At 43.0% G+C, this 12859-nt stretch overlaps 1 protein-coding gene across 1 annotated transcript in view; it reads left to right on the top strand.

The window, feature by feature from the left end:
• col12a1a (collagen, type XII, alpha 1a) overlaps window positions 1-12859 on the top strand; it is a 257960-nt gene that overhangs the window by 125496 nt on the left and 119605 nt on the right. Inside the window, exons 32-37 of the mRNA XM_080200857.1 lie at window positions 2469-2611; window positions 4654-4783; window positions 6077-6219; window positions 6479-6608; window positions 7941-8083; window positions 8221-8350. Of these exons, the coding sequence (XP_080056983.1) occupies window positions 2469-2611; window positions 4654-4783; window positions 6077-6219; window positions 6479-6608; window positions 7941-8083; window positions 8221-8350 (819 nt within the window). The remainder of the gene's footprint in view (window positions 1-2468; window positions 2612-4653; window positions 4784-6076; window positions 6220-6478; window positions 6609-7940; window positions 8084-8220; window positions 8351-12859) is intronic.

Genomic DNA, 12859 nt, shown 5'->3' with positions numbered 1-12859 from the left:
AGGCTTGTACTCGTTAGAGTTTAGAAGAATGAGGGGAGATCTCATTGAGACGTATAAGATAATGAATGGGATGGATAGGATAGAGGTGGAGAGACACTTCCCGCTCAAAAAAGACAGTAGGACTAGGGGGCACAGCCTCAAGATAAAGGGGAGGCGGTTTAGAACGGAGTTGAGGAGGAACTTCTTCACTCAAAGGGTGGTGAATCTCTGGAATTCTCTGCCCGTTGAAGTGGTGGAGGCTGCCTCGCTAAATATTTTTAAGAAGCGGGTTGGTGAGTTCTTGATAAGAGAGGGGATTAAGGGTTATGGGGAGAGGGCGGGAAAGTGGAACTGAGCCACGACAGATCAGCCATGATCTTATTGAATGGCGGGGCAGGCTCGAAGGGCTAGATGGCCTACTCCTGCTCCTATTTCTTATGTTCTTATGTTAGTTGGGGACAAGGGACAAGAGGGTTATTCATTCCATCAGTCCTGCTACACCATTTTGAACAACATCTATTTCCAATATTAACCTAACCATCAAAAAAAAAGGTGGGTTTGGGCCAAGGTTCAATGCAGCATCAAAATCGGGTGGGTGTCAGCCAAACAACCATTCTGAGCCTGCTAGCTTCACACGGGATGTGATAGGTGAAAATCGGAAGTTATTAGCTTTATATTCCTAATTCCACGCCTGCCCCTGAAATAATGCTTGATTTCCTTGATAGTAGCTTCCCTTTCAAACACCTCAATTGATTCTGAATCTACAGATAGATTTGAAGACAACTCTTTCATCTCTCTGATTTTGGTTTAAACTCTGGTTTGCCAGGTAGAATAGAACAGAATGTGCTGTTGCAGTGTTCTCAAGTGGAGTGGGTTTTGGAGTTTTCTGAATGCGAAGTCAAAGTGGTGCTAAATCCACAGCACAAACTAGTTACAATCTGGCATCAACCCCACAATCTTCTTCAAAGAGTCCAGAGGAAAATAATTGGTTCGCTCAATGTAAAATAATTAGTTTGTGAATAAGAAAACAAAATAGTGATGTGTGTTTTGAATAAATCAGCAGCAGAGCGTGCTGATTGGAAAAGGGATTTGGGGATTTTTGTGGAAAAATTATTGAAACCACCCGTTCAGTGTATGGTTACATCGGGAAGGACAAACAAAATTCCTGGCTTCCTGAAAAATAGGATGGAGTGTAAATCAAAACAGGTGATATTGTTACTTTAGAAGAAAGAACATTCATTTAATTAATACCTTTGCGACCTCAGGACATTCCAAAATGCTTTAAAGCCAATTAAATACTTTTGAAGTGTAGTCACTGTTTCCCTGTTCAAACAGGAGGTTGTGTGGCACATTGGGTAGCGTTCTGACCAGAAGTTCCAGGTTCAAGCCATACGCCAGGGCTTGTTGGCCATAGAAGGAGCATTCGTGATGTAGTTTAATGGACTGATAATCAGCCTGGGAATCCTTCCATCACCTCCCCCACTACTCCCCAGGGGGAAAAGAGTGTGTGCGAAGAGATGCTTAAATAAAAACTTTGACCAAGCTCTTTGTAGTGCAGGAAATGCAGCAGCCAATTTGCAGGCAAGTTCCCACAATCACCAATGAAATAAGTGACCAGAGAATCTCTTCTGTTGATATTAGTTGAGGGACAAATGGTGACCACAGGAGAACTCCCCGGCTCTTCTTCAAAAAGTGCCGAACTTCTGTGCCCACCTGAGAGGGTGTACAGGGCCTCAAACTAAAGACAACACTTCTGATAGTGTAGTACTCCCTTGATACTGCACTGGAAGGTCAGATGGATTGCACACTCAAGTATAAAAGCAAATTACTGCGGATACTGGAATCTGAAACCAAAAGAGTTTCCCAGTATTTTCTCTTTTGGTTGCACACTCAAGTCCCTGAAAGGGTGGCTTCAATTCACAAGTCCAGTGCAGCATCAACAGGGATAAAGAGTTACTCAAGTTTCACAATCTGGAGGAGGCAGTAGGGAGGGAGGTGAGGTGGGGGGATGGGGGGCAGCAGGGGTAGGGGGTGGGGGGGAAGAGGGGGGACTCACTGAGGCGATGCCCAGAATTCTGAAGACTTATGCAACTTTCTTTGAAGTTTGAGCGCTTTCCTCCACGTTCGAAGACTAATTTTAATAACAGTGGCCCTAAGGGATCACAACACTCAGGGTGGCATGTGCCAGAGAAAGCAAAATCTCCTCATGCTGGCCTCGCCAGAAGCAGAAGTCTGCATATACCCATCAGGTGGGTGAACACAGATAAAGTAAAGGTGAAAAATGGGTTTGCTCCCCAGACACATCATCCATTCATTTAGCACAGACTAGGGATCATCCTCTCGGCTAGGCTTGTAGTTCTTCAGCATTTAGCCACTGGACTCAATTTGAAATCACATTTAATGTTGAGAGATGGAAGTAGGGAAAGCTGATTCCCGACAAGGAAGCATTCGAAGCAGCCATCATAATGCTTTGTAACGTTTATTTCCAGAGCCGCTCGCTACAGTTCGAAATCTCAGAGTGTACAACCCGACAACAAGCTCGCTGAACGTGATCTGGGATCCTGCTGAAGGTGTAGTACGGCGCTACAAGATTCACTATGTTCCCACCACTGGGTCTGGAAACGAAGAAGTGGTAAGCTTTCCTGTGGTTCATTGGTTAAAAAGTAGCCAGGCCAATTTCAGTTGCAGTGTAGCAGTTGTCAACAACTTGCTTTTCCATAGCACCATTCATATAGGAAAACTTCCTAACATGTTTCAACAGGAGAATTCTCAAACAAAAGTTGATATAACATCACCTAAGGAGGTAGGTCTTGTGGTTCAGTGGGTAGTGTCCCTGCCTCTGAGTCAGAAGCACTGGGTTCGAATTCCACCCCAAGACTTGATGGCGAAGGAAGGTGTGTTCTAACACAGCCAAACAGGCCAAGTGTGTCAACACTCCAGACCCTTCTGGTCAGCCACACTTGATGTGGAGTGGTGCCCATCAAACTACCTGCCCCCTGGAGACAGTTCTGGGGAAAAACAGATAAAGTCTGCCTCAGTGCACCGCTGGATGCAGGAAGAGATTGGAATTGCAACATGAGGAAGTGACAAAGAGCTTGGTCAAAGAATTTTAAGGAACATGGTACAGAAAGAGAGGTTTAGGGAAGGAATTCCAGGGTTTAGGACCAAGCAATTGAAAGGATGGCTGGCATTGACAGTGTTGAGGAAATTGGAGGTGCCCAAGGGAGTTCTGGTTAGGGGATTTCATGGAAAATGCTCTTCAAATTTCACTATGACTTTATGTTATCAAGTCATTCATTAATGGGTCATTGTACCAATTTCCTTGATGTGCAAATCTCCCTGGGGAGTTCCCAAGCTTACAACTAGAAATTTGGCAAAAACTGTCCTTGTTTACATGTATAAATGGAATCACTGTTAAACAGCATGAGATTCCCCAGGTATTTCACATCCAGTCTTTCTAAGTAGAATGTGTTCAGTTGTGAGCATTTTCCTACCTGTATACCTGTATCATCTGTATACTAATTAAAACTTTTAAAATTATTCCATCTCCTCAAGTAGTTGGACAGAGTTTCCTGTGAATTGAATTTGTGACTGGAGGTGATTAAGGGCAATAATAGTCATTATGGCACAGGAAGAGGCCACTTGGCCCATTGGGCCCATACCAACTCTGTATAGATCATCTCACCAGTCTTACTGGCCCGCTCTACCGTCATAACTCTGCAATTTCCATGTGAAGTCACTGATTATACTTTCAAAGATCTATGCACATGAACCCCCGGTCCTCTTGATTTTTGGTGCACCATTAGCAAAGGTGCTGAACTTTACATAGAAAGAAGTAAGTTACTTTTAACTGGCACTCTACAGCTATTGAAGTACTGCCTGGAGCAAAAGGTGGCACCAATCATGCACAGTAATATCCCATGACCAGCAAGAAACTAACAAGCTATTAATTTTTATTAGTCATTCTTGGGTATCACTGGCAAGTTGACTATCTAATGCCCATCCCTAGTTGCCCTGTTAAGCCTGGGTAGTTTGCAATGTCACTTCAGTAGCATCTGAGTCACACACTGACCCAGATCAGGTAAGGATGGCAGGTTCCCTTCCCTAAAGAGCCATAGAGAAGTATTTTTATAATGGTCTGGTACTTTATGGTCACTTTTGTTGAGATTTTAATTTTTATTTTCTCATGAAAACTGAGCTCAAACTGCCCATGGAGAAAACTGAATTCACATTCTTCTGCATTATAGTCCAGTAACAATATTATTGCAGGGAGTTGTGTGGTGAAGTAGGTAACATCCCTGTCTCTGAATCAGAAACTTTGGGTTTGATTCCCACTCCGGGCTTGATAGCCAAGGTGGATGCATTCACAACGCAGCCAAACAGGCTGAGTGTGTAAACTTGCAGACCGTTGCAAATGTGCCAATGGCTGGAGATAAGAATAGGGAAGACTGCTGGAGAGCCACTTGTGATATGGAGTGGTGCCTCTCGAGCTTTAAGCCCCCTGGCAACAAACTAAAGACTTGTTCCGGGAATTATTAACCATAGAAACCATTCTGCCTTAGTGCATCTCTAGGTGCGGGAAGAGAATTGGAATGAAACAACACTATTACACTATTGTAATCCATCCAATAATGTTGAAGAATGATGATGATTTGGCTGGGTTTCTATTACTAGATCACTGTACCAGGAAATACACACAGCACAGTTCTTAAAAGCTTGAATCCTGATACACCTTATGAAGTTACTGTGGTTCCTGTCTTTAGTGAAGGTGAAGGTGGTCGTAGATCCAGTACTGGGAGAACATGTAAGTACTCAGTCCAAAAAAACTAATTCCCTTTTCATCAGATCTGAAGCTTAACCTCTCAATTCTTGTTGATCTTGTTGATTCAAGATGGCATTGGAGCGAGGCGACTTCTTGTGAGCTCTGCCCAGCATGCCCTCTAATTCTATCTTTTACTCTCACCCTATGCTTCTAAAACTGTATGATTGTGACACTCATTCCTTTCCTTCTCTGTGAACGTTATGCTTTGTCTATATAGTGTGCAAGAAACAATACTTTTCACTGTATACTATGTGATAATAATAAATCAAATCAGTTCCAATAATTTGTTTTAAATTATGCATTCCTGGGATGTGGATGTCACTGGCAAGGTTGGCATTTGTTGAGCATCCCTCTGATTATCCTTGAGAATCTTGGTGGTGAATTTTCACCTTGAGTCATTGCAGTCTGGGTGATGAAGGGAAGGGAGATCCCCTCTTGCCTTCTGCAGGCTATGCCATGCACTGGGTTAAAGTCCAATGGACACTGGCAAACTCCCAGCTAATTGCTGCGTGTCAGTGAGAATTCAGTACATGGTATTTGGCTATTACTGCAGCCAAACACAATCCTGTTTTCAAAGAGCACCTGCACAATGTTCCAGCTGAGTGAACAAGCAGTAACCATGAGAAAAGTTGGAGTTGATCTTTCTCCCCAAAACATAAAGGGAGCATTGATTCCCTTATTTAACATCATCTGATGTAGGCACTGAAAATTGCACTTGAAGCAGTGTACCCCCCATGGCCCATGTTGTGATGTCATTGACCCATGAGGGCAGAGCATTGGTATCATAAAATCATGCAGTGCAGAAAAGGCCCTTTGGCCCATCGAGTCTGCACCGACACATTAGAGATACCTGAACTCCCACCTAATCCCATCTGCCAGCACTTGGCCCATAACCCTGAATGTTATGACATGCCAAGTGCTAGCTGTCTAGTGCCAAGTACCCAAGTGGTAATTGGAAACACAGAAATAACATAGTTGGTGACAGGTTGGTGTAGACCTTACAGCTGGTGTTCTATATCTGCCAATGCCTGCTTATATCAAGAATAGTAAGTAATCTCACAACACTAGGTTAAAGTCCAACAGGTTTATTTGATAGCACAAGCTTCGGAGAACTGCCCCTTCATCAGATGAGTACTACCAAATAAACCTGTTGGATTATAGCCTTGTGTTGTGAGACTACTTACTGTGCCTACGCCAGTCCAACGCGGGCAACTCCACATTATGTCAATAATGTAATTCAGTCTTCTTTTCTTGTGTGTTTGTAAATGTGCTCAGTAATCCGGGGGGCACCTGGAAGTGTTCAAGTTTTCAACCCATCAACAAACAGTATGAATGTTCGCTGGACTAATGCACCAGGACCTGTGCAGCAGTACAGAGTGATTTACACACCTTTGAGTGGAACCCGGCCTGCCCATTATGTAAGTTGCTCCCATCCAGACAACACTAGTGGAATAATAAATATTTCTGACAGTTTTAGTTGAGCCAAGACTGAGTAAGCATCATTTGTAATAATGTAAAATAATGTGACTGTGTGATCTGTTTCTTTCTTCAACGATTGGAGCTGTGGTAAATAACACAATGGATGCGTCTTTTCGCCTGGCTGTTCAGGAAGGATGTTTGCTGTGGTTTATGGGCTTTGTGAACATGCTGATTGTGGAACTGTTATTTGTTGCCCAGATTGTGGTGCCAGCAAACACCAACAACGTGCTCCTGGAACGCTTACAATCAGACACAGAGTATTCCGTCAATGTGGTGCCAATGTATGCAGATGGGGAAGGTGATCCGGGCACTGATGTGGGAAAAACATGTAAGTTAAGTTCTAATCAATACATTTTTGTGTATGCTTGTGAGCACATACATGTGTATGCTTCCCTGCATCTCTGGATACATGTGTGAATATCTGCATGTGCCCACATGTCTGTAATAAAGTATGTATGTGTGTCCGTAAGACCATAAGACATAGCAGCAGAATTAGGCCAGTCGGCCCATCAAGTCTGCTCTGCTATTCAATCGTGGCTGATTTTTTTCTCATCCCCATCCTCCTGCCTTTTCGCTATAACCCCTGATCCCCTGGTGGGTGCTGGTGTGTGTGGATCTTGGCATGTGTGGGTGTTGGCATGTGTGTTGGTATGTATGTGAGTATGGGTGTTGGTGTATTGGTTATAGGTATTTGCATATGTGTGTGTATGTGGGGGGTGGGTGGTGGTGGGGTCTGTTGGTGTGTGTGTGTGTGTGTGTGTGTGTGCGCGCACGTTATGTATATATATATGTGGGAGTGTTTGTGTGTGGGCATTTTTATGTGTTTGTGTGTGTCCACCTTTGGGTACTGCTGTCAGGAAACATGGTATAGTTTGAGGCTATTCCCTCTCTGAGGCACAGGAGTTACCTGATGGAGGTCTCTCGGATTGTGAAAGGATTTGAGAGGGGAAGACATGTGGGGAATTTGAAATTATGGGCCAGAAATATAAGGTGGTCACTGATAAATCCATTGTGGAATTCAATAAAAACTTCTCTACCCAGAGAGTGGTTAGAAGTGAAACTCACTAATCTGGACTTTTTCCCAGGGTACAAGGGTCAGTTACTAGGGGGCACAGGTTTAAGGTGCGAGGGGCAAGTTTTAAAGGAGATGTACAAGGCAGATTTTTTACACAGAAAGTGGTGGGTGTCTGGAACTCGTTGTCAGGGGAAGGTAGTGGAAGCAGATACATCAGTGACTTTGAAGGGGTGTCTTGACAAGTACATGAATGAGATGGGAATAGAGGGATATGATCCCTGGAAGCCTAGGGGGTTTTAGTTCAGTCAGGCAGCATGGTCGGTGCAGACTTGGAGGGCCGAAGGGCCTGTTCCTATGTTGTAATTTTCTTTGTTCTTTGTTCAAGGAGTGATTGAGGCAAATGTCATTGAAGTATTTAAGGGGAAGCTACTTAAACATGAGTGAGAAAGGAATAGAAGAACCTGGTGATGGGGTGAGACGAAGATGGGTGTGAGGTAGCCTGTGTGGAACAGAAACAGCAGTTTGGATTGCTCTAGCTGGATGGCTTGATGCAGTGCTGTAAATTTTCACTTCTATTCCTTGCACTGAAGCTAATATTTTCTTGTACAAGCAATCACACTTTACTTATTTTTCCCACCTGCACAGTACCTCGCAGTGGACCAAGGAATATGCGGGTTTATGATGCAACGACCAATAGTTTGAGTGTGAGCTGGGATCATGCTGAGGGTCCAGTACAGCAGTACAGGATTATATATGCTCCAACTGTTGGTGACCCAATCGAGGAGTTTGTAAGTACATTCTGTAATCCTGCCTTGAGGTTCTGATGTTTGAAACAATGCTACTTGTTTTCCTTTCCCTCCTCTGTCCCTCCCCGTTAGCCTTGCTCTGTTGCTCATTTCCTTCAAGGAATTCTTTTTGTTTTCAGACGTTTGTTCCGGGAAGACGGAACAATGTGCTTCTGCAACCCCTCACGCCTGACACTCCTTATAGGATTAGTGTGGTGCCAATGTATGAGGATGGAGATGGAGGGCAGCTGACTGGTGATGGGAAGACAGGTAATCATCCTTTCTTCATTGCCATTTATTCCTTCAATCTGATATTTGTTGGCTACTTAAAAACAAATGGGACCAGAGTACATGCAGCATAACTCTGCTACCGGGTCACTCTGGATAGTGTTTAACTCTCTGTCACTGGCTCTCTCCAAGCAGATTTGAGCAGTGCCACAACCCATGAGCCAATCTTCAAAAGAATGCCTGTAATGTAACACACCAGATTCATATTTAAGGAACTCTCGCTGACAAAATTCCAATTATGTAGTTCCTCTTACAACCTCAGTACATCCCAAACTGTTACAGCCAAATAAATACTTTGATAGCCGCGGGTGTAATGCAGGAAAACAACCAATTTAGAGGCAGCAGCCAATGTGCGCACAGCAAAGGCCCCATAAAGAGCAATGCGATAATGTAAACTGATTTTAGTGATGTTGGATATATATTTCTCCATGACAGTGGTGTGAATTCACATGTTCTTCTTTGCAAAGTGCCACAAGATATTTTATATCAGTCTGAATGGGCAGACAGACCCCGGTTAACATCTCATCCAAAATTCAGCATTTTACTCAACACAGGCCTCTCCTCAGTATGGGAATATGGGTTCAGCCAGGATGACATCCTCAAGTGTCAGGAGTAGGCTTGAACCTACGAATCTCTGACTCAGTGCTCCCACTAATCCACAGCACATAGGTCAAATATACTATATTTTATAGTAACTCAGTGACTTTCAAGCGTTTCAGTTTTGAAAAACTCCAGCAAATACTGTCACACTCCCAGAAACTCCTTGAAAGTATTATCTATCAGTCAGGGACCCCCAGTAAATACTAACACATTCCCAGGCGTCTGCTGTGAGTACTGATCCTCTCCCATAGGTTCTTTGTTAAAAAGTACTGGCACTGAGCCAGGGATTCCCTTCAAGTCCCCATGCACCGCTCCCCCCCCCCAACCCCGCAACGCACCCTCCCCCTCCACCCCCACCTCACAAATTCTGAAACGCTGACACACTCCCAGGCAACTGCTGCAAATGTTAGCTCAATCTCGGGGGTCTCATTAAAACCATTGACAAACTTTCATGGAATCCCTACAAAGTACTGACATGCTTCTTGGCACCACTTCTTAGAAAGACAATGTCAGCTACTCATTCAGCAAACAATTAGACACTTAATATACAGAAACAGTGCCACAAAGTCAGCTGGCAAGAACTACAGAACTCTAATAGATGGATAGAAGTCTGCTAACCCTAGGAACACTGGAGCCCCCAGTTTGAAAGCCAATGCAGTAATTAAGAAATAGGAGTGGATTTTTTTGTCCAGATTAGTCTTAGTTCTGATGATTCACGGTATTATTTTGCTCTTATGTCTCAATCATCAGACAATACAATACCGCACTGACATTATTGCTTGGCTTTTTCACTGTTTATTCCTTCTGCTATAACAATCATATGTATTTAATCACGGAATCACACAGGGCAGAACATCTGGCCCATTCTACCTGCGTTGTGGTTGTTGAAAGAAAAATCCAATTAGATCCAATACCCCACGCTTTCTTCATAGCCTAGCAAATCTTTTCACGTGTTTCTCCAATTCTCTTTTGAAAGTTATATTGAATCAACTTCCCCTGCAGTTTCAGTCAGCATATTCCAGATCACAACAACTCACTGTGTTTTAAAAAAAAATCCCCTCATTGCCACAGATCACAAAGTCGTAGACGTAAACAGCACAGAAAAAGACTCTTTGCCCCAGTCTGTCCATGCCAGTCAAAGATAAACCACCTAATTATTGTAATTCTATTTTTCAGGCTCCATAGCATCCATAAGTGCACATCTCAATATTTCTTGAATGTTATGAAGGTTCTGTGCCTTCACCATCATTTCAGGCAGTGGGTTCCAGACCAGCAACATCCTTTGGGTGAAAAATCTTTTCTTCGCATCCCCTCTGCCCCGACCTTAAATCTATGTCCCCCGGTCATTTATCTCTCCATGTTTCTTCCTGTGCACTCTGTGCTGTTGGGATTGGGTCAGAAGCTCTAAGGTTATGAAGTTAACCAAGACCCGCAACTTTTTTTGATTTTGGCATTTTCACAACATGTTTTGCTCCAGGTGTGATTCTATTGACCCACTAGGAAGCTTTTATTAAAACTAACTTTATTTAAGAACACAGATTTAAACAAAAAGAATTAGCATAACCTTTAGCAATTAAAATATTTAAACATGACAAAGTATAGTTCTTAATAACTATCTATCTCCAATGTATACTGCCAATTAAAGCTATATCCCCAAAGACATAAATCATACTTCAGAACCATATAGCAGCAAAAGTAGATCAATGCTAGATTTCCAGCCTTTTAACCCCTCTAGACCGATACTGAAAGACGTCTGCCTTCTGACTCCCATGCAGTGGTTTCCAAGGAATGATGTATCTCAAACAACAGAAATTCTGAGAAAGAGACCAATTTTCTGGCAGGTCCTGGTCGCTAATCTTCAAAGAGAGAAAAAAACTTTTTCTCTCTGTAATTCCCAAGCAGTAGCTGAGCTGGGATTCTCTCTGTGAGCCGAATCCTGCCTAGTCACATGACTTTTCCTGTCAAAACCCCAATCAAGCCCCACTCAGAAAAACCCCAGGGAAAACACAAAAATAACAACCCTGCATTAGTCTAGTCTGAGACAAATATTTTAGCAATTAAGAACAATTATGCTGCTGCAGTAACAATAGGGGCTGCTAGGGCCAGACAAAACATCACCATTAATAAAACAAACTGCTAAACCAAATCCTGCACAAGAAACATTATTCAAATACATTTCTTAAAGGCACCGTATCATCACAATGTCCCTCATAATTTTACACATCTCAATCATATCCCATCCTCAGCCTCCACTGCTCCAAGTAAAACAACTACCACCTCTCCCCACCACCCCCCCTCCCCAAGCCCTCAGTCAATCCAATCTGTCTTCATATCCAAAACTACCCAGGAATGATAGAATGATGCAGCACAGAAGGAGGTTATTTGAACCACCATGCCTGTGTCATCTCTGGAAAAGCTATTCAGTTTAGTTGCTTACACCAGCTGTTTCCCTATAACGGTACAAATTAGATCTGTTCAGGTATAGGTCTTTTGGAATCTGATTTCACTGTCTTTCAGGTATTGGCTTCCAGTTTTTAAGAGTCTTGTGTGTGGATAAAAGTCTCTTTATTCAGTCTTGGGTTCTTTTGCCGATGATGTTATATCTTAGAACTCAGGTTACTGACCCATGCCACAGGAAACAGTTTTTATCATTTGGTCTATCAAAAAAAACTTGCAATTTTGAAAAAAAAATGCTCTGGTTGATTTATTAACTATATTAAATCTTTGTCCAATCAATTACCAACCCACCTGCCAGTAGAAACAATTTCTCCTTATTTATTGTTATGATGGACAATTCCTCAGTGTAGATGGTGATTTTATTCCACCTATGTGGGTACAGTAGTTTTTAAAGATTGTGTTACTGGACTAACATTCCAGAGGCCTGTGATAATGATAATAACCTGGAATTTGAATCCCACCACAGCAGTGTGCAAACTTAAATTTAGTTTCAAAAAAATCTGCAAATAAAATGCTGGTATCAGGAAATGGGTTTGTGAAGCTATTGGCTTGTCATATACATCTCGTTAGGGTAGGAAACTTGCTGTCCTGACCTGCCCTGGCTCTGTACGTGATGCAGGGCCACACATGTGGCTATTTCTTAACTATCCTCTGAGGAGGTTTTCACAGTAACTTCATTGCAGTATTAATGGAAGCCTACTTGTGAAACTAATAAAATAAAAAAGCAACTTAGAAAGCCATGGCAATCTCAAATGAACGTTAAAAGCTGGCCATTGTTAGTCCACATCCTGAGAAGGAATGCGATATGTACTAGATAACTTAAAATCACAGAATCCATTCATCTCATCGAATCTGCACCGACAACAATCCTACCCAGGCCTTTTCCCCGCAACCCCATGTATTTACCCTGTCAAACCCCCCGACACTAAGGGACAAATTGCCATAGCCAATCAACATAACCTGCACATTTTTGGATTGTGGAAAGAAACTGGAGCATCTGGAGGAAACCCATGCAGACATGGGGAGAACGTGCAGTCTCCACACAGTTACCCGAGACTGGAATTGAGTCTGGGTCTTAGCGATATTTACAGAGTTGACAGTGAATCACAGACACTGGACATTACATTTATTGGCGTCCTTGTGTAGGGAAAAGAAGTATTTGGGTAGATTTCTCTCAAGTCCCTGCAGATAAGTTCAATGGGGAAAGTATAATGGGAGGCCCAGAGATCAGTTTCATATGAGCGCGAATTTATGATAGGATCTTCCAATGGGCCCGCTATGATGTGTTGGAAAACCCACCAGAGGCTGGCGTTAACCTTAGTTGAGGACTCGACTGCCCAATGTGGTGTGCAGCTGTCGGGTCTCACCAGGACAATGCCTGGGGGTGTCTCCAGCATTCAAGATGGACACCACCCACAATCTTGGATCCTGGAA

This window comes from Carcharhinus amblyrhynchos, chromosome 12, assembly GCF_965287045.1.
Source record: "Carcharhinus amblyrhynchos chromosome 12, sCarAmb.v2.hapA, whole genome shotgun sequence".
Taxonomy (NCBI): Eukaryota; Metazoa; Chordata; class Chondrichthyes; order Carcharhiniformes; family Carcharhinidae; genus Carcharhinus; species Carcharhinus amblyrhynchos.
This window is presented reverse-complemented; position numbering and strand designations above follow the sequence as displayed.